The 27,812-nt window shown below is 41.4% G+C and overlaps 1 protein-coding gene across 4 annotated transcripts in view; it reads right to left on the minus strand.

Moving 5' to 3' along the window:
- srgap1a (SLIT-ROBO Rho GTPase activating protein 1a) overlaps positions 1-27,812 on the minus strand; it is a 97,776-nt gene that overhangs the window by 56,088 nt on the left and 13,876 nt on the right. For all 4 annotated transcript variants that reach the window (XM_031283138.2, XM_031283139.2, XM_031283140.2 and 1 more), the window contains exon 2: positions 1,182-1,377. In XM_031283138.2, coding sequence (XP_031138998.1) covers positions 1,182-1,377 — 196 coding nt within the window. The remainder of the gene's footprint in view (positions 1-1,181; positions 1,378-27,812) is intronic.

A 27,812-nucleotide genomic window follows, 5' to 3' on the forward strand; every position in this document is an offset into this window, starting at 1 on the left:
TCCTGGTGTAATAAGGCCAAAAACTAAAGCACGCTTAACTGTGTCGAGATCCTCAAAAAGGCTCAGCGTCAAACTGTGATGCACAGTGAACACAGTGAGAGTGAGAGAGGGAGACAAACCTTCTCCAAACAGTTTGATAAAGAATCTCATTTCAGTACATCTTTTCATATCTGCCTCCACAGCCAGGTTAACTCTCTATGAGATAAAGACAGACTTAAATTCAAGGTTTAGTTTCTTCTTCCACTTCTTTTATACTTTTTCAGAAAGACACAGTGACACTGTTTTATTATGTCCAACTAGGGTGGGGTAATGAAACTAAATACTTTTTTTTAGCATCGACTTAAATCTTCCTAAGTATAAAGGTATAAACATGTACATATTGCATTGCATATTTTGCTGATCTTCAAAAAAAGATATTGAACATTAGTTTTTGGTTTTGGTATTGAAACTTTGTGATTTTCAATAGAGATCCTCATATTTGTATTTCACATATTTAACACCTTGATATTCATGCCTGTGACAAAGTTTAGGGGCTTGCATACCACATAATGTATGTCAAAAAGAAAGCGTAAATTCCCCACAGAAAAAGTCTAGGCTACTGCACAGCATAATAAAGTGCTGTACTGTGGCACATAAAACAAAACAAAAAGGCAAAATGGATTATTCATAATGCTCCCCAGCTACATTAGTGTGACATAATGGGCTAAAACCACAGCGATAACGTAAACATTGCATAATGTGAAAGAAAGCAATAGTTTTGTATAGATGAATTTCCTATGCTGGAGAGGTAAAGATAGGACTAAGAAAAAGAGAGGAGTCTGGCAATAGAATTTCAGTAGGCATAATATTTGCAACAAAGAAATTGGAGAATGATTAAAAAATAAATGACAGAAACTAAAATGAAACGTCACCCCTGAGCGGCTTTTCTGTCTTCATTTAACCAGCTTTGAATATAAAATGAAGATTAATATAGCTCATCAGCACAATAGTCCTATCAGAACACAGACATCCCATCAACATTACATTGAAATACAGCATGACCTTTGTCTGGCTGACACAATAAAATTAAACTTCTTAATTTTTTTTGAAATAAATTAGACTAAGGATAACAATCGTTTATGGGCCTGAGTATTCTCTCATGATCCCAGATGACATCATAAACAATGACAGTGTCTCCTTACTTGTACTGCTGGTGATCCTTGGTGCTGCGAGTCTTTGCCATGAAGCGCTCGGCCAGTTTCTCCAGGTTTCTGGAGTATTCCATCTCAATCTCTGCCTTCTTCCTGAAGAAGTCCTGGAGGTCCTGCAGCAGCTGGACCCTCATCTCTGTCTGCTGGTCCAGACATTTCTGCTGCTCCACCAACTGGGCCCGAATCTCTGAGGAGACCAAGGAAGAGAACAAATCCATTAGGATGGAGCCAGAAGCTGAAGGCTGAGAAATTAGTCTTAGTCTTTCATATAGAGGTTTTTTTTTAACAAGGAAACCCTTTTTGAACAAGAATATGTGCTGTACTGTAGACAAGAGCACACAAAGCCAGACAACGGGACAAAGGTCAAGGATTTCATGTTTTAGTTTGGCCAACTCAAGGACATCAACTGCTAGCTACAGATAGCTCAATTTGGCTGTTATCAGTTATAATTGGAGTCACAGATGTTTACCTCTTAAAACTGTTACAACATGAGCATTGTGCACTCTTTCAAATTTTAAAATCTTAAAAAAAAACTATTAAGGTGTACAACACAGATTTACAAAGCAGCATGCATCTTAAATCTATCCAAAACCACATTACAGTATATGTACACATCAGTACTACAGAACAGCCCAATGCAGCTTATTATCCTTTAGTTATAGGTCTTCTGAATGCTTTAGAGATGTGAGGTTGAAAAACTAGTCTCAGGTGTTTCATTAAGGCTGAAAATGTCTCCCAACACACCCAGTGTTAGAACACAGCACAGACTATGCGCACTCACACACACACATCAGTGTCTATGACTGAAAACCCAAGCCACTTGAAAGCATAGGGACGACAGCAGGCCTCACTTAAACAAGTTGTATTTGCAGGTAAATTACTCTCTGGGGTCCTTTCGGAGGAATCACCCCTGTCAGAGCACCCCTCATTTAAATACACATCCTCAACATGACATCTGATCTGGCATCTAACACACACACACACACACACACACACACACACACACACACACACACACACAGTACATGCACACAGCCACACACAAATTGTTTCCTCCGAGTGGTCTCTCTGGCCGGAGCTATGTATAATGGATTTCTGCTAATGGTTGGCAGCCTGGGCCAGACATCTTCAGCAAAGGATACAGATTAATGAGGTGATTTAGAGCCACACGGAAAGATCCCACATAATAGAGGCAAGAAAACACCAAGGCTGCAACATGCCTTCACAAATTATTTGTGCAACTCACTGGACTAAGTGTAAGGTCTAACTGGCACGCTGACAAAATATAGAAAATAACAGTAATAAGATCAGCTGAACAGGACGAGGATAACTGTTTCAGGGCACCGTTTAATGCGCATAGTATTGTCCCCACTTTCAGCTGATGTGGTAATGATAATGCAAACACTAATGTAAAGATCAAGTACTCAACTTAGGGTATTGCCCCTTTTGAGAAAGGTTCAAACCACGAAGAAGTGTTCTGAAACATGCATATGCTTTATTAGGCATTGGTCACTTTTTAAAGACAAAAACCTTGTACATTGCAGGAATATTACCAGTGCTTTAAATGTTATTTAACACAATGAGTTGGAAGGCTTCAGAGAAATTATCATAACACTGTATTCAATGGAGGTATACCCCTGTTTTCTGTCAGCTCCTGAATAGCGTCTCTGCCACAATTACCAACTTTCTAAAAATTAACAGTGTATTATCAGTTTTGCTTCTTTTTGTCATTGTTTAGAAACGGTCCTGTTGAATGTCCGTCAGTCCCTGGCAGGGAGCTTTGACTGGCCACATAAAAACATTTGGTCGTTTTTGTGGCTAATGGACTGTAATTTGGGCACTGACTATTATTCTTCCTTTGATGTGTCGCTGCTGACACATGCTGCTTCCAACACAGGTTTTTCAACTTACTAAATGTGTGTGTTCAGATCAGATTTAGTAGTTAACATCACTTGAACTAGAGACTAAACTTATGCCACTGTTCATCACATCCCCAACCGGCACCGTCAGACACCGCCTACCAAGAGCCTGGGTCTGCCAAGTTTTTCCTCGCCATTGTCGCACTAAATGCTTGCTCTTGGGGGAATTACTAGAATTGTTGGGGCTTTGTAAACTATAGAGTGTGCTCTAGACCTACTCTATCTCTGAAGTGTCTCGAGATAACTCCCGTTATGATTTGATACTATAAATAAAATTTAATTGAATTGAATTAAACTAAGAACTAGGGGAACCGTAACTATAAATCGCATGCTTGGCCAAGAGTTTGAATCCTGCCAGTATTTGACGAGACACTTAGACAGCAACAAATGACTTTGTAAAAAAGCTGAAAGATCCCTAAGAGCCTTTATGGGATACCATCAATTGTTCAGCATGTCAAGCTACTTCATGGCCAATCAACCATTGACTCAATAAGAATGAGGCCGTTTGTCCTTAATGCAGTAATCAAATTACCAAAAGGCTGCGCTCCATTCATCAGCATTAAATCTTCACACAATCTTGATAAATTATCGATTTACGCCAGACTTATTAGAAAGAAACCGTTTTTGCATTTCCAAGTAGCAGCTCCTTACTTCTGGCACTTACAGGAAAATAAACCACAAGTGAGCCGTTTCAGCAATGCTAAATCTGAATGAATGCTTATCGCAGCAGTTCAAGTAAAACATCATTAACCTGGGCGATGGGATTTAAACAGCGAAGCAGAGGCTTGACTACAATCAAGAACTCAAAACTTCGACGTCAAGAACGCCAGGCCATTGACAAAACTGGGAGACCACCAGTGAGCATTAAGGAGGTGGGCTTTAAATGTGACTGCATTAAAGTCCACCAGGGCTTTTTGATGAATGGCTAAACCTTGCAATTGCTTCAATCTCCAGAGGATGTGGGGATTAAAACAAAGTTACCATGGCACAGACACAAAGAGGCGTACTGGATCATTTAACACAATTACATTCATGACTGCACACGGAATCTCATTTTCTGAGTCAAAGATTGGCCATTGAATCTGTAGTACCAAGTTTAAGTATGGAGGAGTGAAGCGTGATTTATGCTTCTGTGTTAAATCTACGCCGTGGCTACGTAAGCAGGTACATGGAGACACGGACCTTACGCAGGGCCCTACACCGGACCCTACACCGTAGCCTGACATGTACCTCTCGAGGGTTAACTTTTCCTGCTACAGATTTCCCACCGTGGTCAGAAAGCACGGGGGAGACACTTTTCTCTCACTGTGACTCTAGAGTCGGTACTCGCTCCGAAGCTAATCGCCGTCACTCTCTCACTCGCTCTACCACACACTCCCCACACACAAACACACACGCCGGCCCTGCTGAGATCGACTTACACACCAGCGCACAAGCATAAACTTCAGGCCGCTTACAGGCTACGGCGAAAGCTCTGCGTGGAGCCTCCGCAGGACCATAAATCACGCTTTAAATGTTAAAAGCCAAACACCTGTCAAAGAAAATTACAGGTTTGGCACTTCCTTAAAACAAAAGAGAGAAACATCTTAGAATGGGTTGTGGAAACTCACTTTTTATTTTAAGAAAAATCTGCTGTGACAAGTTAACAGAATTAAAACAGGGTCATTACTACAATACCGCAGACACATTTAAAAATGCATCTTTTTCTCTCTATTTCTGCCTTCCTTACATAATAAGATGGTGTTTGTCAACCCAAAATCAATGCTTTTCAAAACTGCTTTCCATATGCCTACACAAGCTTGTTCAGAAGGCAACTTTCTGTCACAAATCTCTCTGTAATTGCTGATTTTAAGTTCCAATACAGTGAATCACACAACACCCAATGTCAACAGTGTGTCATGGAATGCGTATCAAGCAAGCTGATTGGTTGAGAAGAAAATAAATAAATAAATGATAAGTTATACTGTGCGTACAAGTAAAAAAGAAAGGGCCATGCACTTTTGCTAGGGTGTACCCGGAAGAAGCAGTCTAACCTCTCACACAGTAATTGCTCTAATGCACAATATTGTTGTTTGCCAACCAAAGGAGAAGTTATCTAATCCCGTAGGCAAATATTTGAAATGAATAACTAAGTCACGTATTGTTTGAGGACAGCCAAACAACCCCCTTGCTTTTAAAGAAAAGGGATTGATTGATTCATTGCTTTATTTGAATCCCCTGCTGCAGGCAACATCAGCTGTTTGACTGGTTTCTTACAGAACTAACATGACCAGCAGACTGGCACACAGGACCTTACACTTGTTCAAAAAAAATCCAACCACTGTAATCCAAAGTTTTTTGTTCTGTCATAGCGAGTGTTGCTCTACTATTACATGGTGCATTCCTGTCGTTCTGAGGTCATCTGTATGGTAAACACGTGTGGAGGCCTCTGTGCCGAAGGATTTGGGTGTGGGGAGAGTGTGTGGAGGGGGGCATCAAAGCCCTTGGTGATCCCTTTCAAACTGGGAAGCTGAGGGGAAATGTGAGCACCTGTGCACTGTGTTGAGAAATGACTAAAGGATACAGAAAGAAAAAAATAATAACGGACACTGTCACTCCATTTCTCTCTCTCCACATCTACGTATCTAGCAAGCAAACAACCTGCCAAAGCTCCACAGGTTTTTATAACCGTATTCAGGTACATGTTGACATGAGTGGCTAGTAGCTTGCAGAATTAAAGTAGGGCCTATAAAGTTGTCAGCAACAATTCCAGCTGACTAATGGACATCCAGTCAATGTGGCCCAGAGTGCACATGATATGGACAATGGGAGAGCGCCGTTTGCCTCTTTGTGGTGATCAGTTTGGACCAGTGCCCTTTTGTTTCTGGATCTGGATGTTATCCAATTGCTCCTTTGGAGGCCACATCGCATACTTCCCATTACCCCATTCATGGCAACAAATATGTCCAAAGTTGCAGTTCAGGATGGCTTCTGATTTGCCAGACAGGCCTGTTCTATTGTCAAAGAAACTGCCTTGTAAGCAGGATGGGTACTGACCCACATTGTTGACCTACAGAGAGAAAAACTGGGCTTCAGTTAAAACAACTCACCCACTGTCAGAGGGCCACGGAGATGTAATAATAATACGTTTTTTTCTTTCTCTCTTGAACCTAACAATATGGTCTCTCCTGATACTCCCAATTAACCTTGCTATGAATTCATCTGTCTTAACAGCATCTGTTACTTTTGCTGAGTGCAGAAATGTATTCCTTAATGGTACCATAAAAGACAGACAGACAAACTCTCAGAGTTTCTACAGTTTCTCCTTGTTGATTACAGTCTCCACCAAGCTATCTGGGACATGCCGTACCACATCAGTCCCAGGGCTGCATTTCCACACAGAAATACTGAGTGGCTCATCAGCAGCACCTGAAATAGCAGCTGAGGCCTGGGGAGGGACAATACAGGGGGGGTGCCCAGCCCCACCATCTGCTTCAGATCTTGTGTTTGGGACTGGGGGAGTCGTCCGTGCCTCTTCTGGCTGGATACAAGACAGGATAAATACCATCAGATGTAATTACCAAATGGCCGATCAGTTTTTAATGGAGCACAAGCTTTCAATTACAGTTGGAGTGGGATCACATGCCAGAAGGAGCTGAGCATCTACAGTACGTCTTCCTCTGACATTTTTTGAGTATTCTGACAGTCCAACAAGGCTCTACTGCCATACTTAATTACAGTGGGTCAATCATTCAAGTTCTTCCTTTAAAAATACACGCCATGTGGCAAAGAATATACAAAAAGCTGTTTCATCCAAGCAACTGGACTGGTAAAAGATGGGCCAAACACGTTGCTAATTTCCACTGAGCATGACTCACTATGCAGCGAGTTAGTTTTTATGCCGAGTCTTGTGGGGGCCAGGGATCTGTTGTTTGATCTGGTTTCCCTCTAATGTCTGTACTCATTTTGTTAGGAGCGTTTCAAACATAGACTGTACACTCATTTGTAATCCTGCTTGTGAAGAATGCCCTGTTGTTGTTAATACATTAATGTGCCAGTGCAAAATACGTATACGATTTTGGCTTTGAATATACCATACAATGTTTAGATTAGATATTATAAAAAGGAGAAACATGCAGGAATGATCGTAGATAGGAATGTGGGAGATATTAAGTTGGGCCCATGCCTGTGGCCGCACGTGGCACACACCTGTGCCAGTGAGGCTACCAGCACAATCCATGCAGTCACAGTGTTCAAGAGATTCCCACTGATGAAAAGTGGCGAGGCTCATTCCTTATGGATGTGCACTATAGGCCCGCAGGGTAACTGACTCTTTACCAGCACTGTTCCACTAGGCTGACATGTTGTGTTTTAACACCAATGCACGGCATGCCAGGCCCTGGACCAGATGGGGGGGGGGGGCACTTGAGGGACTGCTACGACAAATATCTTGTGACCGAGGTAGACGGTGGCTTTGAGGTAGGCTACTTGTAGTGTGAAAGTTATAAAAGGCAAAGCATGCATGATCATCTGACAACACAACTGCTCTTGGATGTTTGAAAATAAGTAGTGTAAATGAAATGAAATTCACTAGAAGCACACATACAGTAGCTATGTCACCTAATAAATGCATTCTATACCTTCAGTTAGTGCGTTATATGTCTATACTATATATTGGCCCTAAGACTCCGATGTTGTAACAGTGGGTTCAAGAACAAAATTTGTAAGATAATCATCAGTTCAATAGTAGGGGTGGGAATCACCAGAGGCCCCACGATACGATTTCATCATGATACTTACGTCACGATATATTATTGCGATTTTAAACATATTGCAATATTTTGCAATATATTGCAATTTATTACCATTTTCCCCATTTCAAATTATTTCCCCAAAAGGAAACTTTGTCAACATCTGTTTTATCTAAAAAGAAACTTCTCTGTTTGTTTATCTCACTTCAATTTTATTGCTGCAAAATGGGATTGTCAAGCAGACAAACTGACCAACACATATATAACAAAAGATCGATACCTGGCGTCTGTGTATCGATCCAGTATTTTCACAGAAAATATCGCGATACTATGCTGTATCAATTTTTCCCCCCACCCCTATTCTTTGTTTTATCGTGCATTATTACATTTCATGTTGCTTAGTTACAATAATAATGGAGGTGAAGACCAAGCACAATGGTACTGTCGTAAAAAGGACAAACATCATTTTTCAATAATTGTTTTAAACATTAACGGGAATATTTAACCACTTTTTATGAAAACTCAAAACAACATTGAGCCGAAACCCTGAGGTACTAATCACTTAGCACTAGTGTTGGCTAGGTATGCCCACTGGTCACTTGACCAATATCATGCTTGCTGTAGCATCCTCAAGAGTCTCCCAGATGAGAGGCGTTTCTGCATATGGCATCCTGACTCATGAGGACCAATAGGTGACGGCGCAGAGAGTCACACACAATACACAAAACATTGTGCAGTGACTAAAGCTATAAAAACAACCCGGTATCCTTGTGAAGGACTTGTGTAATGACTCCATTACATTGGAGGGACCAGTAAGAAATTCATCATGCGCTTGGTATGTCAGACATTGTCAGACCTTGCCACCCCCTCTGCCTTACATCTGGGCATGACTGCGGAAATGTGTCACTGATTCCTGTGTGGTTTTTGTTTGAAATTACATCACTACTGAGATTGAATTACTAATATCAATGTCTCCTTCTATTTACCAACATGTGGCATGCCTGCTCTGTCTGCGATAAAGCATATAAAGTAGAGATGCACCGATTACAATTTTCTAGGACGATTACGATTTCCGATTTTTCATTGAGTTTGACCTGCCGATACCAATTTTAGCCGATTCCGATTTCATTTTTTTCTAACCACTTTACAGCACACACAAATATTTATTTTCTATCTTTTCTTTAATAGAACATTTTACATAGAACATTTTTTGAACAGATAATCGATCGCTATAAAATAGAACTATATAAATTACTCCTGGTGTGGGAAATTCACACACATCTAAAGTGCAATGTTATGGAAGAACCATATTGCAAACTTCTAATCTTCTTCACACACGCTAAAGAATTTCCAAACAGCTGACATGTGGCAGGTTAATTCACAAGGTTTCCTACATGTGCGTTCCATGTGCACGTGTGATGCTGATGTTGCGCGTTTGTTAATCAATGCGGTGCCCGAGTGCATTTGTACAAAAGGCCGTCTAGAAGCGGCGATTGTTAGAGTGCATGTCGGAGAATAGCGCAGACGCGCTTCACACCGCGAGCGGGCACGCGCGCCACCCGACGGAAAAGGGAGAGAAAGGAAAAGGAGACTCGCTGTCCGGAGGATAACTAGCCAGTGTGCGTCCTTGAGAACTGTAAGTCGTATAACTTGTGTTGTCAATTCATTGTTAGCTGGTGATTTCATTGTTTGTGTTCTTCACCTGCTAGCTAGGTTGCACGTGGCTGTTGATTCGATATAATGGCGATTGTTGAACTCCCTTGCTCACGTTTGTATTTTATGTGCATTATTTACATGCTACAGTGGTTACACTGCATTAAGATAATGGAATTAATAGTGGGGTTTATTGTTATTATTTGCTAGCCTATATATAATTCCTATGCATTGTGTATGGTAGCCTTTACAATGTTATTTATTTACAGCATTTGACCGGCATAAAATCGGCATATGTCAGACTGACAGGCCGGTCGCCGGTCATGGCCGATCAAGTGAAAATCGGCAAATTCAGGTCACCAGCTGGTCAATCTGTGCATCTCTAATATAAAGCACTGAAAGGGTGACAACCCCCATTTTTGATTAAAATAAAGTTGTCAGGGACACAGTTAGGACTTGAGGAATAGCCAGGTCTGTCTGAAGTAACCCAGACTTGCCAACAAGGCTGAACAGATTCTCTCCGATCACATAAAGCGCAGCCAAACTACACACAGCATACTGCCAGCTTTACTAAAGCATTTTATCTCAAAATATTACAGAACTGGCAATGTGGTCCCCATTACAGTATCTGACTGACATGTTAGCAGTTTCCAAAACCACAGAGTGAGCGCCAATGGACTGTAGGCTACTGTGATCCAGAGAATGACTGTTAAATCAGAGTGGAAAAGATCCTGGCCCAAAAGCCTCTGCTTCTTGCAAACTCTATGAGCTTAACCAATGTCCTTGGGATATTTTATGATCCAATAGGAGTGTGGTGCTACTCATGTGAAGTGACTTGCAAGAGGTGTGTTTTACAGCAGCATATCTGCAATGACAGCTTTGTTTGTTGGTCACTGCTGCCACATCCATACTGCTGAGGGTAGGAAGACGATGAGCTACTATTAGCTCACCTAAATTATGATTTCCTTCGCCATGGACACACACACGTAAGCGCTACTTCTCTCAACAATTCCAACACACACACAGGAAATGCAGTAGTGGCGGTGATTTGAGTTCTTGTGTTTTCTCTTGGGCCCAGGAGTATTGTGGGCGGCAGACCCAAAGAGCTCAGGTTCCTTCCTGCGATCTGGTTTTTATAGTCTGATTCAGAAACAGCTCAGCCATGGTGGCTAACTGCGCTTACTGTTCAAACAACAATACACGCCAGCAGTCAAAAAACAGATGTCTGACTGGGCAAAATAAACACTTAAATCAATGTCTGTTTCACTCACTGAGGTAATATTTAAATGTGTAATTTCAATAAGTGAAATATAATTATCTCTGCCAAATTAGATTCAACTCTGCCAAATGGCAAATAAGCCAAAAAGCCACGGTTGCTAAGGCAACACCCCCACATACGAGAGGCCTGCAGCGACCAGGAGAGAGATCAATCACCGCTGACATTACGGTGGCCTGTGAGGACCATCGTTTTGATCCAAACTAAATAGAGTGAGGAGCTGAATGCTGGGAGAAGTAAGCACACTTTAGAGCCAGAGCTGTTTGTTCAGCTGCTGGCTAACATCTAGACATTCTGTTTGATCTGGACACCAGTCTGGTGTGTGTTTGGTCCGTCAGATGGACCTGCCGAGATTTGTGTGGCCGGATGTGTGCTTGTGTGAGTGAGTTTGAGTATGTGTATGTTTGCCTGTGTGTTAATGCGTTGATGCGTATGCATGCATGTAAATGTGTTTACACTATTACAGGAATGCTTCACCTGTAAGCTTGTATGGTCGGTCTAAAAAGATTGTAGCTTGCTCCTTCCCTAACCCTACAGTCACATTAGCTACAAGAGACGGAGACAAAGCGACAGGCTACCATTCATTTTCAATGGGGTTGGCTGTTTGCCAGCAACAAGCGACAAGCTTGCCGCTGCCACGAGCAAGGCGGGGCCAAAATAGACAAAAAGTCTGTTTTATGCAAATGCTGAGCGATGCGACAAAGCGACTGCCAATCGGAGTGAAGACAGCGTGAGGGCAGCGTGACGTATGTCAGTGGCTCGAGTCTAAGAAAATAATTCAAGATGATATGTTTGGCATTTTATCTCATATATTTTGTTACTTTTATTGAGAAATAAATACTTTTAAATCCAAAAACATTGTTGTTGTGACTTGACAATACCTCTGAAGTGACTTGTAAGACGTGGTTGAAGGTAGCACCGGAGAATTTCCTAGTTTACTGTTGCCAAGCAACCAGGAGTAGGCTAGGCGCGCCAAGGAGCGCCCACAAGCGAGTGCATGTTGCTCTCTTTTGCAACTAATGTGACTGTGGGGTAAGAGCAGAAACTGCAGTCAGTTAGGTTGCACAGGAGTAACAATGGATTGCAATGGCGACCCAAAGTCATTCCAAAAGTGTCAACTTGTCTCAGAACGGTGTTTGTTCACCCCAGGAAGCAGCACAGTGAAATTCACCCACGTCTTTCCGAAATATGTGGTTCAAGAAGCTTGGTGATATAGGGACTACTCACGTGGCAAGTTGCTAAACTACTGTAGTTAGCTGGCAAGCTAACTGCTAACTTCTCTGTAATGGGCTGTTTACTCTCGCTTGGGATTTTTGTTCTCAGTTCTCTGAGCTAACAAGCTTGCTGTTGGCGAGCTTGTTGGCTTGGTCACTAACTGTAAGCAAACCTTTCCTCTTTTGTGGAGCAGTTTATACGCCGACAGAGGAGGTTAAATAAGTGAATGGCGCAACCCGGCTGATTTTGTCAAATGTGTGTGTCAAAGGTCACCAATGTTGAATTTAAAGTGCCCATATTATGAAAGAAAATCACTTTTTCTGGGATTTCGGGTGTTATTTTGTGTCTCTGGTGCTTCCACACGCATACAAACTTGGAAAAAAAACATCCATGCTGTTTTGAGTGAGCTAGGGGTTTCTGAATGTGTCCTGCCTTCAGTCTCCAGGTGAGCTGTTCACAATCGGCAGGGCTTTTTACGTCACTAGCTGAAACGAGGTAGCGAGCTAGCATGCTAGCTCGTTCTGAATGGCAAAACACTGCTACCACACACACTAGTTCACCATAATCTACAAAATAACTACTTACATGCCCCTATTCTGCAGGTATTCCACGCAAAGTTGGAAGTGTGCCCTCGTTTAGAAGAAGTCTCACGGCTAATCCTGCCTTGTACTACTGAAGTTGTAGAAACAAACAACTAGCTAGATGATGTGATCCTTACCTAGCTACTGAGCATGTGTGACTGACAACAAAGATGTTACAGAAGTTGAGAGGTCTCACTCTGTAGCTAAAACAGAGACCTGAACACAGGGTGAAAAGAGGAGCTGCAGCAATGTGCAGTACAACAAATATATGGTGTTTTTTGAAAATTAAACCATGTAAACCTATTCTGGTACAACCTCAAATTACAATTACCGTATGAACCTGAAAATTAGCATAATATGGCCACTTTACTATCAAAGGTTTGTGCCCACACAAGCGCATTCACTGATTTGCAGGAATTCGTAAAATGTTGCCTTTTTCCATACTGGTGGGACAAGGCCTTTATACAAAAGAAGCTGTTTTGAAAAGTTTTCTATGGACAATTTGCTTCTTTCTTTCTTTCTTTCTTGTTTTTGCTGTAACTCTGGGTCACTGACATATGCTGTCCTCTGCAAAGAAGCAAGCTACAAACTCTTCAGAGCCTGCAGAGAGTTAGAATTTGACAGAATTTCCCAAACAGAACGAGAGACAAAATGATTGACGCTGCTTCACTTTAACACTAAGGATGATAGAAATGTAGACGAGTAATGCCAAGGACAGGAAGTGGTCACATCTGTGTGGCCTAACATCAGAGAAAAGAGAATCTGCGAGAAATACATTGATCTCTTTCACTCTCTTGGCCATGCCTCACCAACTTTTCTCATTCATCTCTAAACCATGCCCAGCTGCTCTGTCGGCTGCCCTAAAGTGAACAGTGCGGGTGCTTGTGAGTAAAAGACAGAAAAAGAGACAGATAATCTGTATACTGAACACCAGTCCAGGCAAAGGCCCTCTTGTTTAAATTTAAAGGCTAGTGCATACACTGAGTTTTAGAAAACTACACTGGACATGCAGTGTTTACACCTCGTTTTTCCAAATGAAAAATGACACCTCGCCTTGTATTTGGCCTGCCTTTGTCCTTTTGTTTGGGGATATTAGTGATGAGAGAGATAAAGCAACTAAAGCTCATATGTCAAGGCAGCCAGTCCGCCTCCCATTCTCAACAAAGCTAACCTCAGGCAAAAGACTTGGCTGGGCAGGCCTACAGCTCTTACAGTTGTTTTGGGTACTATACTATGAAAATTCTGCGGTGGGACAGCTGAAGAGATAAATGCCTCTAAAGAGGGTGTCACACACAAGAAACATCTGGAACGGAGGCACACACGCTTTCATCTATAGGAATATTTACTTCCCCTCGCAGTAAACAAATGGAAACTGAAGAATGCTGGCAGAGACTTGCATAATACAAACTCTGAAAGATGAACCTAAAGAATGGCAGAGCCATTATGTGGCCTGCGGTGAGAAGCGTTTGAAGGTGGGGTTGTTTCTAAGCGACTGTGGATATAGTCCCTCCTTATAGGCCCCAACGAGGCAGGAAGGTGAGAAAGAGACAGAGAGAGCAAATAAATGAATAGTCACACAATGTGGCTCCTCACCCATGCACCTGCATACACTCTCAACACACACACACACACACACACACAGGTAGAGGGGGTAGTGTGTGCACCTGTGTGGGGGTTGAGTACATTACATTGTAGGTAAGCAAACCAGACTTCTGAGAGTGGGGGAGATGAATATATTTGACAGCTTGGTCTCTGCCAACAAGCTCCCTGCCCTCCGTTCCTGACTCTGCCGTGTATCTCCTGGCCTCTGCTCTCCACCCATCCTCCCTCCCCTGCACACTGGACAGTTTGGTCCCAGATCAAGTTCGTCAACGGCCTCTGATGGCACTCAGAGCTGCCAAGGTCTGCCCTTCAATTCTGCTCCTTATTTCTGTCTGTCAGTCAGTTTGTTTGCTGGAGTCTCTATTAAGGCTTTTTTACAGTCGCCGCAGCCGACCTGGCGCCCGCCAATGTGACGTGACGTAGATCTCTCTGGCGCGCCAGGATTTTAAGCGCGCGACCAGAAGGTGTGCACCAAGCATGGACAAGTTCCGGATGCCAGGACTCTCAGAGTGACTGCAAGTCTCTCTTGTAAACTTACTGGGTTAAGAGGAGTTCTTTTTATGGTGAATGAAAGGCTTGATCCGACGAAGTAGGTCATCGAATCAAATCTAAGCACTGACGTCAATGCTGCTGCCTGTTCTGCCGTTGTTTACCTTTTTCTTCTTCTTCTAGTCCGTAGAAATAGCAAAGTCAGTAGCCTTTGCTCATTAGCGACCCCTCTGTTCAGGAGAAGACTGCAACTAGTGTCGCGACCACCACGCGTTTGTGGTCGAGTATAAACAGTTACGGCGCTCCCGTGACGTCACATTGGCGTGCGACAGGTCGGCTGCGGCGAGTATACCGCACGCATTACAGTGCATTTACCTCTTTTTAAATTTGATCCAATACCCAAAATTGATAGCAACAAGAGAAGAGAATCCAGAAAATCCCCACTTCTAAGAAGTTGAAAGTAGTAAATATTTTTTTATGTTTTTTTCTTGGACAATAAATCCATTGCTAAACTGTTTAAGTATTTTTTGTTAAACAAGTATAGATATAATATATATAAAGTCGTAATTTTTAATTAAAATTTTAACTATGACAGTCAGTGTTCAAATATTAACCAAAAAAATAATACATTTTTAATATAGAACATTATTATGCAAATAAACTGAATCTGGAGAGGTTGATGCTCGGATACATCCCTGATTGTATGACTGTTTATCTTCAGGCTGTCAGCCTCTGTTTGCCTCTCTATTGTCCTTCCACCTGTCTGTCTGTCTCTATCCAGACTATCTACATAGCTGCCTTCCCACACCTCGCTCTGTCTCTCTGTCCAGCTGTCTATTTCCCCCGATGTGTTTGTGCATCTGCCTTCCTTCACAGTATGTACACCTCTATTTTAAAAGGCCTGTTCTTTTGTCTGTCTCCCCACACAGCAGCATGGAGACACCAGAGCTGGGCAGGGACACCAGGATCCATGGCCCGGAGCCAGCAGGAGACGCTGTGAGCTTGGGTTGACAACGTGTTCCCCCACTCGGGACACTGTGGCACCGATGGAGGAAAGTATAGGGGGGGAGAGGAGATGACTGTACACAGCTACAGCTGAGCTGTCACTGACAAAGCTGGACCACTAAGCCAACATACAACCAAAAAAGAAAAAGAATGCACCTGGTAACTCAATCAAATTTAAGTAACCTCTTAACTTGATAAATAAATACATTTCCTTTTTCGTTGCTATACACTGGACAACACTTATACAGGATACAGGTATAACCAGGCTTTTCTCCAGCAGAGTTATGTGTGTGTGCATCAAACTTCCTATGTAAAAACTAAATCCTATCATTCAAAGCCAATGAGCTTCCTTCAGTTACAAATTCAATGTTTTGTCTGAGCGTCATGCAGCATATCCATCTAATATTGCTGATAATCAAAGCACAAAAAAAGCAATCGATGAAGGATAATATGCAAGAGACTAACAAGCTACCGTATCACTGTGTGAGTGCTTGCTAACATCCAGGTTAGACATCCCGCTGGCTCAGGAAATTAGAAAAACTAGTCCCAGTCCCACGGAGATCTCTGTTAAAGCCTCCCTGGCCCCCTTATTACACACTACATCTCCATAAACACCTTCCTCGATGTGTCCCTTCAGACTCTTCAGAAACACTGAGATAGTGGACGTCTCTCTCTCTCTACATATTACCGCAGCAGAGAAAAGAGAAAATAACTTGGGGGCTATTTTCCATTCTCCTTCTCAAATATTTCATCTTCCAACTTAATGAAAACAAATACCAGCAAGACTATCCCATGATTAGCTCCATCCTTCTTTTAATGACTCCAAGAAAAGATCAGTAGATGAAGGGAGGCTGTGAACTTCAAAAAATATGTTAATGCAGGAGCAGGTTTAAACTGCAAAAACACAAACACAAACAAGATGGGAAGAAAGTAACAAGCAAGCTGATAGTGGTTTGAGCTTTAATCAAGGTTTGTCCTGCATCACAGCCTGCATTATTATACAGTATGTAAGGGGTCATCTGGATGGAAACAGTATTTCCAAATGTTTCAAAGCTAGTGCTGAAAATACAGTCTCCCTTTAAGATCTGTCATCTACAGGTATAGAATATAGCTGACTGCTGAGTGGCAGCATTAATTAGTCAACCTTGTGGCTGTGCCAGAGGGAAAGGCAGGGGAACCACTATTGTCATAAGGATATTAGGGGTGTACGATTCAGAAAATGTCACGATTCAATTCAATATCGATTTTTGATTCAAAAACGATTCTCCATTAAAAAGAACGATTCACAGTATGTAAATGTAGTTACTTTACCCATATATATATATATATATACATACATACATACACACACACACACATTTTATATATATATATATATATATATATATATATCCCTTAGTACATTCATGTGGATTTTTTATTTAGTTTATTCAGTATCTTTTATTGTCCATATTATTCATGTGGATTTGTTTGTTATTTGTTATTTTGTCATCCTGTTATGATGTATGTGTATGTTGTGTGTGATGTCTGTAAGCTACTGGGACCTTGAATTTCGCCTTGGGGATCAATAAAGTATCTATCTATCTATCTATCTATCTATCTATCTATCTATCTATCATGTGATTGCAGTAGACATACAATTTAAATTTTTTTTATATTTTGAATTGATTTTTGGAATTCTATAAATCGATTTTGAATCGGTAGAGCTTGAATCGTGATTCCAATACGAATCGACTTTTTTGCACACCCCTAAAGGATATATTGATTTGGAATCACAAATGTCCGTACCAAATTCTGTGCCAATCCAACCCATAGAAGTTGACATATTTCATTGGAACCTCTGACCTGCTGCTGGCACTAGATTAAAAGTCTGAGGCTCACTAAAGGATTCACCCTCTGAACACCATGGATATCTGTAGCAAATTTCATGGCAATCCATTCAATACACGTTTGGTTATTTCAGCCTGGACCAAAGTTAGTCCATACTGCAACTTCTACTCTAACCTCTACTGCTTAAAATAATGCATGCAGGACAGTTTCTGACAAAAACAAAACGTTAACATATAAAGCATATTTCCTCCAAAAAGGTCATAAGCCCACAATTGACTGTTGTGGGCTTATGACTAGGGCTGCACGATATGAGGAAAAAATCTAATTGCTTTTGACTGATATTGCGATTGATATATGATTCACGATATTGGAGGGAATTATCGTTTTTGTATCGTTTTCATTGAAAGATATTAACAGTGAAAGGAATTAAAATGATTATAGTGTGATTTTTGCGAGGATCTGTACCAAACAAAGATTTTTTTCTTTAGTCTGTAGGATTTTTGTAGGGCGGGACATCTCTGCAGCACCACAATACTTCATTCAGAATGGTATGACACATATTTTGCCATTAACAAATATTGCGCCACCCTGCGATTTGGATATTGCACTAGTTCATATTGCGATTTCGATACAATTGTGATTAATTGTGCAGCCTTACTTATGACCCACAATTGTTAATAGAAGGGCAATCATTGTGTGTGTGGTTATTTTCCTACAGTAAGGAGGGAAAACATTTCTCTCCAATGATGTGTTGTTTGATTCCTACTCGTTTCTTTCTCTCCGATTGATGACACCTTCAGGACAGCAAACAGCCAGCGAGCACGTGTGTGCCAGAGATGGAAATAGCGACAGCCAACCTCAAACTTGCACAGCGGAGTACATTAGGGCCGACATCAGAGGGGCACACAAATACCCTGAATTCAGAGCAAAACCCCACATGGGAAACATCAGCCATTCCTTCACGATTTGTACTGTATCCACTAAACGGCAAAGGAAAGCATCATCCTCCGCTGCATGTGTTTTCCTTCTCGTTACTGACCACCCCCCGCTGCACCCCTCCCCTCGACCCGCCACAAAAAACAGCACTTTGCAGGATGTGTGGTTTCTGGGTCTTTGATAGGGTTAAGCCAGTAGAGGAGCTGGAGGGGCCGAGGAGGAACAACCCTACTATTCAAGACCAGGCCTGTAATTCCAGAGGCAGGGACATGTGCTGCAAGCCTGCTGGTGAGAAATAGGAAGCAGGAGAAAGAGAGGAGGCAGAAATTGCAAAAGGCAGATTACTAGTTGAAAAAGTGAGGACTGAGGGCTCTAGTAAATTCTCTCAGAAAGAAAAGAGTTGGACAGATTGTTGTGGAGGCTGCAGGCTGTATAATTCTTTCTGACAAGAGAACTCTAAGGGCCCTGACACACCAACACGACGGCTGACCGTCGGCAGAAAAGGCAGTCGGACTGATCAGTCTGCTCCCCAAGGTCCAAAAAGTGCCTTGGAACACACCGAAGCGACGCCGACTTGAGTGTACGTTCTGCGCGTGCGCGAGACATAATACAAAAAATTTTAACTGGAAATGACGAACGCGTCACGTGGGTCTGGCTTCTCCAGCTGACCGAAATAGGCCATGCAGTTGCTGAATCTGTCTTCATTTCAGATCGACAAAGGTCAGTTTAAAAGATTTTGAGAGGCGTTCGTCACTCATCCCACTCGCCATTTCTGGGTTAGCACACTACCAATCAGATTGGTCATTGAGTCCGACTGCCCGCCCTCCGACCCAGCAAGTTAGGTCAGCTAAAATGAAGTCCGACGGCCCCTCCAAACAGACTCGAGTCACCGACCTCGCCAGACTGTCCGACGGCCGATTATCGAGTTGGTGTGTCAGGGCCTTAAGGTGACTTCTTCCATTTATATTTGAAATAAACTGACGGAAATGAATTACAGTTAGTCCAGGACAGAGAAATACAAAGGCATATTTGATAGGGGTGGGAATCTCTGCGCACCTCACGTTTCAGTTCTGATTCAGAGGGCTACGAAGCGATGATAAAATGATTATCTATGCATCAAAAATGTTTATTTCTATCCATGATTTATTTTTTCTTAGTGTGACTATTTGCTACTTTTAAAACATAGTGTATGTCTAGTAAACCATAATTAGACATACACTATGTTAGTTACTCTTTATTATGTATTATTATTTATTTTTCATTTAAATCAAAAATAAATTTCAACTCATTGGCCATAATCTTACTGTTACTTGCACTTAAATACTGGCATAATAAGAACAAATAAATTGATCAATTATTAACTTTTCTGGATCGAGCCATAATATTTCAAGAGAGAATTGCAATGCATGTAAGAATAGATTTTTCCCCCACCCCTAATATTTGAAGTCACTTTACTGTTGGTGTACAAACCCTTACAACTGTACGCCAACAGACAGAAAGTTAGCAAGACTGCACATGTCAATGTTCACTCCACAACAAACAATGGGGTCTTTTCTCCATTGTACGCAAAAGCTTCCATCTGTTGCTCTCTTTTAGCTTATCTGTAAATCTGAGAATTGCTTTAGTTGACTTTCTTGTCCCTCTTCTCCTCGTCTGGCTCATCTCCCACTTCAAATGCAAGTTTTTAGAAAAAATGTTCCCAAATTCAATTTAAGCTATACATTTGAACAAAGCAATAAAAAACAAAGATGGATCCCTACGGAGACTGTCAAATCTTGTAATCAACTCCAGTCTCATTTTCAGATCATCCTGGGACACATTTAAAGAGACAAGGCTAATTTCAACAAGGTCAAAAAAGATGGATGGCAACTCTTATCTGCAAAGGAGCAGCTGGCTGAGACAAAGCACAGCTGAAAGTTTGTCCTATTATGCACACTCTATGTACACACCACGCACAGACACACATGCCCATTCAGCCTTCTCTAAAAATACTTTTACAAACCCCACTGTGTCTACACACAGGCAATATTGTCAACTAGGGTGATGCCTTTAAATTAGACTAAATTAGTAGCACACAGCATCCTTGTGTGGTAGCCCAGTGAGTGTTAATAGGATGTGTGTGTGTGTGTGTGTGTGTGTGTGTGTGTGTGTGTGTGTGTGTGTGTGTGTGTGTGTGTGTGTGTGTGTGTGTGTGCGTGCATGCATGACATTTGTCTGTCTGTACACACCCTGTCATCTGTCATCTTTTCCATTTTTCTGTGTGAATAAATGATGGGGCATTCGTAGGTCATGAGAAAAGTTCTGCAAAAACTCCAATCGGCCCAGCATTAACAACCAATAGGTATTTATCCTCCTATTCTAAACGTTTCTGTAGTGTGGATGGGTTGAAAACATTGCACAAGAAGCAGAGACTTCCCCCAAACTCCTCTGAGGAAAAACCATTCATCTTTCCCACCTGGTGCTCAGAGTTGTGACAGCTGAAATAATCCACTCTCCGAGACGACTTCAGCCTCATGTAAACATATTCACTTTGAGGAATGTGCAGTCTGATCTCTGACAGGAAGGATAGGGTGATATAAGAGTTGTCTTTCAACTGCAAACGTATACGGTCTCCATTAAAGTGTTTGCGATGTCTGAGTTAGAGTAAATGTTGTTATTGAGATTATAATGAAGCAAACTGTAATATCAGTATTAGTACACTGAGAGCATTAATAGATGTGTCAAAATGCACTTGATTACATTTTAACAGTACCTCAAGGTTGGAGTCTGTCTGCCTGCTAATGTTCACATAGCTGAATCAAACACCTCAGTCAGCTTCAGAGCATCCAACCCTCTGTTTACTAGATGTTGTTAAAGTGCTCATATTATGCTCATTTTCAGGTTCATAATTATATTTAGAGGTTGTACCAGAATAGGTTCATGTGGTGTAGTTTTCAGAAAACACCATATTTTTGTTGTACTGCACATTGCTGCAGCTCCTCTTTTCACCCTGTGTGTTGAGCTCTCTGTTTTAGCTACAGAGTGAGGCATCTCACTTCTGTTCCATCTTTGTTGGGAGCCGCACATGCGCAGTAAGTACTGCTAGCTAGTCAGTTGCAGAGTATGAGGGCGTGCCATGCTAGCAGCTAGGCGAGCATAACGTGTGTTACAAAGTGACGCACGTTCATCACAGAAGTAAAGGCTGGACTACAATAGAGCTGTTTGGAGCAGTTTGTGAACAGTGTTTTCTCTGGAAGATGGTAAGTCCCTTTGGGGTGGACTTTGGGCTTTTTCACTTTGTAAACCTATAACGTGCACAAAAAGATATATAACAATAAAGGAAAGGGTAAAAGCCAAAAAGTATAATATGAGCACTTTAAATGACATGGTTAACACCTGCTGAATACAATTAAGAATATTAGCAATATGAAACCAGCTTAACCAACTGATGTACTGGACTGAAAGCTATTTCTACATTTGTTCCCAGTGAGGTTACCTAAAAGTCATGAGTTATGTGGTCATCTCTGTGCACGGTGGATGACTTCACCTCAGTGGGACATGGGGATCAGAGGGAAGGCAGATCACATACCTGATGTATCTGGACAGCTGCCGTCCCATGAGGAGAATGGGAAAGCTGAAACCAACTGAGTAGGGTGAAGTCTGCCTCCTACTTTCTCTGTTTAGCTGTCTCCCTCACTTGTGGGTATGTTCTCTACACCCTCCATGGGCTCCCTGTGCGCTTTAGAATCAATTTTAAGATTGTAATATTTGTTTTCCAGGCCTTAAATGGCCTGGCCCCAGAGTATTTGTCTGAGATTTTAACCATTCACGAGCACAACAGGTCATTGTGGTCAATAAATCAACTGGTTTTATAGGTCCCAAAGTCAAGGTACAAACTGTGGGGTGATCACATTTTCGCCGATGCTGCCCCAAGACTTTGGAACAGGTTACCCCCTGACATTCGCACTATTTTTAGATCCAAACTCCAAACTTATTTATTTAGAATGGCTTTTAATACATAGTAGTATTCTATGTGTTATTATTTTTATTGTATGTTATGTTTTTTTCTTGTCCTTGATGTAAAGCACTTACGAGTGAGGATACCTGCTGGTTACTATAAAGCACTATATAAATAAATGATTGATTGATGTTTAGCTATGACACTGTATGCTTGTTTAATTAAAAGGGGGGGGGGATATACTACACACTGTGATTGCATCTGCCATGCAATAAATTAGTTTGGACTGTTTAAGTTTTGTTCTTAGTTGAATTTGCTCTGCAAATTGATTATATACAAATCAACTGTTTTTATCTGCAATGCTAACAAACAGTCTTGTTCAAAAGTTGGTACTATATCACCCAATACACTATCTACACTACTGAGATTTCGACACCAGTGCGCTAATTTAGATTTTTAAGAACGCCTCAACAAGTGTCGAGACCTGAGCGTCTGCTCCCTCCAAACTAAACCAGGCCTGACCACAGACTAAAGAGACTCACATATAACCTCTCTACATATTTGACCTGGTCCATTATAATCTTTTATTTTATATATAATCAACTGACACCTTAACTCGGCCTGAATGTCAGAGGAAAAGCATCTGTATGACTTTTGCCTGAGTGTGGCTGGTCACAGGCCTGGGGATTGGGGGGGGTTAAGGTTAAGCGTGGCAGGTGGGGGTTAGAGTAATGCGGTGCATGGATGGGTGAGCTAGGATGGGTAAGCTGGGATTGAAGATTTAGGTTAGAGAATTCAGGGCAGGTGGAGGATAGTGGTGGGGGCTTTGCCTAAGAGCTGGGGGTTTAAGAATAATTTCACATACACAATAGTAAAGGACCCCCCCCCCCCTGGCAGTGAATCCTCTCGTGTACAAAGCCAAATCTGATTAACTGTTTTGAATAGTGATATTATGGGCAAATGGATACATAACACAATATATTTTGTTTACTTTAAAAAAAAGGCACTATAATTAGCCAAGTTGATGTTGACATTAAACGAAAACTAAAAAAAAAAACTGATAAAAACTATATTTAAGAACTGATTCAACAACACAGACATTTGTGGAGAGTCTTTTACTACGTCACAGAAAAACACCGCAGAAATTTTGCCAAGAGCCAAACTTCAAAGCACAAGCATAATCTAAAATCAAAGAGATATAATTATGCTGATATGATACACTCACGATTTTCAACCAAATATGCACACGTGCATTTTTAATTGCTGTTTAAGGGCTGTAAATGAATCATCAGAGCCCAAGAAAGAGGGACCATCTAAAGCCTACAATTATTATCATTTTATTATCATGCAAGTTTCAAACGTTCTCAGAATCCCATGTTTCTTGAGCTGCAACTAACCACACTGACAGCTCAAAGCAAACTTTAAGAAAACAGAAATTGAATGCTGTACTGGAGGATTTGAGGTTGTTTTTTTTGCTCTGTCTGGTTCAACAACATCTATAAGGCCAAAGCCCCACTGCGAGGGCATAATAATGAGGCTGCCTTGATCGAGACAGCTCCCTGCAGTGCAGTCGAGTTTGGTGGTTTAAACTGAGGCACGGATAAATATTTGCTCCACATTCCTCTTCTCAAACCTTAAGATCAACCTTAAGAGATCCTCACCTGACAAAGGAGCGGGAGCAGAAACAGGCAGGATAATGCCGCGTTCTATTTACCTCGCGACTCGGTTTTAACGAGGTCAAAGTCGGAAACACGCCCCCTGACCTCGGAACTTGGACAACCTCGCAGTAGCCCGAGTTCAAAATCCAACATGGCTGCCCCCTGTATCAACAGTTGTGAAAAGCTGCAGTAACATAAAGTTATGAGCACTTCTGTCTTATTTGTGTCACTAAATCAGTCGTTCACACAGGCATGGTCAACGTCTATCTGTGGACATGTTACGCTGTTTGCATACACAACGGCGTAATGCGTTGTTATCAACTGGTATTGCTAACAAATAGCTAACCGGGCTAAAGCTAACGAAAACAATGAAAATCCGACTTTTAAATAGAACGCATTCAACTCGGGTATGACGTCATTCCCAGCTCCGGCTTCCGAGTTCCGAGGTAAACACAACGCGGCATAATTACATGCTTATGTCAGATTAAGGGCTGCACCCTCAGACACACAAGCAGCTGAGCAAATTTCTCAAGAGGAACTTTCAGTTGTACCAACATTTGATAATGAAGGTTTAGATGTTTCCCTGTGCACTAGGAGTGGCTGAATTCATGTCCAAATACATATATATCTCAGCCCCTATTGGATGGATTGTCATGACATTTTGTGCAAACATTTTTGTTTTCTCAACAAATATTGGATAGCACTATCATCAGGTCAAAGCTTTATTTTCTACGACCAAATACCTGCAAAACTAATGACATCAGCCATCAGCCAACAGCTGTACTCCATGTTTAGTAGGGCTGGGATGTTACTGTATGCTTGTGTTGTACATGTTACTGTAGTCTCGATACGATTATTTCACGATACATGGGTGCCGATTCGATTTCTATAGCAATTTTTATTATTTATAATATATTTATTGCAATTCGATAGTGTTGTGTATTGCGATTTTCTTTCACTTCTTTAACAAAACAAAAGTTGAATAATACACTTCTAGAGACACTATATTGTGAGACTTTTCTAAAAACTAATTGTTTTCTAAGAAGAATGCACGTCACATGTCAGTCATACAGTCTGACATTTATTTTATTTGTAAAGTACTGAACATGGATATTCTGCATTTCGCTCTGTTTTGCTGGAAACTGATATGATATAGGCTATGATACGGTACCGAAAGAGGTGAATCATTGGTAAAAAATAAATAAATAAATAAAAAAATCAATTCTAGGGAAAATAATCACTTTAAAAAAATCGTCGCAATAGGGCACCGGTGCCGACGTAAACGGTAGTAACGAGACCGAATAAGAACGAAAATTTCGGTGCCTGACTTTACACTACACTCGACAGCAGGTAACGTTAGCCTACCTTTAGCTAGCAGCTGGATTAAACACGGTTAAAATGCTAGACAGCTAACATTAAACAGTGTAAAGTGTGACTGTATTTCACTGTAGAGGATTCCAACAACGGGACGTAACAGTCTGCTCTGCTGGAAAAACAACACACAGACGGTGCGTTCACTTGAAACAGGTAGCCTCATGGTGCATTCAAAGTTATTGTAAAATACCCTTTTCCCATCTGGTGGTTGCTTTTGTCGTTCAACAGCAATTTACTGGTGAAATAAGTTATTGTTATAAGTTATAGTTATTACATTATTATTAAATCTTTAATTTCCTAATCACGATACATATGATTTTCGATTTTTTTTTCCCACCCCTAATGTTTAGTGTTAATTAGCAAATGTTAGCATGTTATAACGCTAATGTGCTAAACATTCTAACTGCTAAACATCAGAATATTTACATTGACACTGTGAGCATGTTTGCATACTAAAAATTAGCATTTAGCTCAAAGCAGCGCCATGCCTAAGTACAGCACCGCAGAGCTGCTAGCATTGCTGTAGTCTTATTTGACTTACTTGCTACGATGTGTATGTAAAACTTTCCAGTTGTGGCAAATTGAATGGATGAATGAACAATGCTGCTATTCACCCATGTTTCTGTCTGCTATATGTTGAGCTTTGCTTTTCTTTTGTTTCTAAGCTAAGCCATTGTCATCGTTTCTAAAACTGCTTAGACCTGGGTAAATGATAAAATCTCCAAAATAACACCAAAATACTAACTATTATAAGCATAATGCGTGTAGTTTGATCATTCAGAGTTTTTTCTCTGTGCCCAGCATTGCTGAAAAAGACATAAGGCCTAGTTCAAATAACATTCTGATCTTTCCCCTTACTCAGGTTTCAGACTGAGCTCCCTCACCACGCCCCGCACTGCAGCCTGAGGCCCAATCAGTCCCCTTGTCACACTCCCAGTCAACGCCAGCAGGGATTGATTTCTCACAAAGCATCTACAGTGGAAGCCAAGCCGTGGAGAATAAGGAAGTCCACAATGACAACCCCCTTCCTCACAGGGCACCAGAGGCCAGGGCAGGCTAACATGATCAGCTCCAACACACACACACCCGCATTCACACATATAGGAAGAATGAGGAGGCTTCACAAAGACCTCATTTCCAGATAATTACAGTGGAAGATAATATCGAGGAAGTGACAGAGAGTTAGGTGCTGTTATCTCCTCCGACCTACCCTCAGGTAGAGCTGGGGGTAAACGATTATTTATTAAACGATTAATCGGGCGATTATTTTATCGATTAGTCGACTAATCTAACGACTAATTGGACGATTAATATAACGATTATTTTTCTGTTGCTCGATTAATAAAAACCATAATGTATCTCAAATAAATACCAAAAAATTCTTAATATATTTTATTAAACAATTTTGCACAGCAAAAAATCTTCTGCTTTACACAAAATAAAATAATTATTTTACTGTTATACAAAATGAAAGGCCAGCCTGTTTACTCTTTTACAGTACCAACATAACTCTTGTTCAAAAAAATCAAGTTGTAGTGCAAAAAAGAAAAACACTGTGCAGTGCACAGTACAGACATTCCTTGGATTGTTTAACACAACATAACAGTCCCAACATAAAACCTGATGCATAATCAAACTGACTCTCTTAACTGCTATTCTGTAGGTTTACATGCTAATGCAGCTGTGCACTTTGGTGGTGCTAGGCTAACTAACGCATCTTAGCTCTCTGTGCAGTTTGTTCGTGCTAGGTTAGTAGCTAACGTTCACGTTAGCTAACGTTAGCTACTATAGATAGCTGTGTTCTGCAGCCGTAAGCTAGCTACCATTCAAGCCAACATTAGATGATAACTAACGTTAGCTAAACACAGCTGTCTAGGCGCCAGTAGCTAGCTAACGTTAACGTTAGCTACTAACCTAGCACGAACAAACTGCACGGAGAGCTAAGATAGTTAGCTAGCACCACCTAAGTGCGCAGGCTACACAACACACTACACAAACATGAAAAGAATTTAGCCAACGTTAGTACTTGGGACTATATTTGAAGTATTCCCATACCATCGATGATTAAGGGCGAGTTGTTTTTTTAGGACTTTTTCTTTTCATGGGGCTTTTTGCAGGGCTTTGTTGGGAATTCTGTGAGGAGGTTGCTGTTTCGTCCTCCATCCTGCAATGTTTTGGTCTCCCACGTGTGTGGCGAAGCGTCGACGCAAAAATACGACGTCGACGTAATTTTGACGTCGATGTGTCGACGTCATCGACGCGTTGCTACAGGCCTACCCTCAGGGAGGCTTTAACTGCCAATCCTCTCCCAATTTTCTAAGTACTGACTCTGAGAGCAGGCTCTCAGTCTGGCTCTCAGGCACTGAAAATATATTTCCATCAGAATATCTCTAGCTGATATATCTAAAGCTTTTGTC

The sequence above is a fragment of the Sander lucioperca genome, chromosome 7 (assembly GCF_008315115.2).
Source record: "Sander lucioperca isolate FBNREF2018 chromosome 7, SLUC_FBN_1.2, whole genome shotgun sequence".
Taxonomy (NCBI): Eukaryota; Metazoa; Chordata; class Actinopteri; order Perciformes; family Percidae; genus Sander; species Sander lucioperca.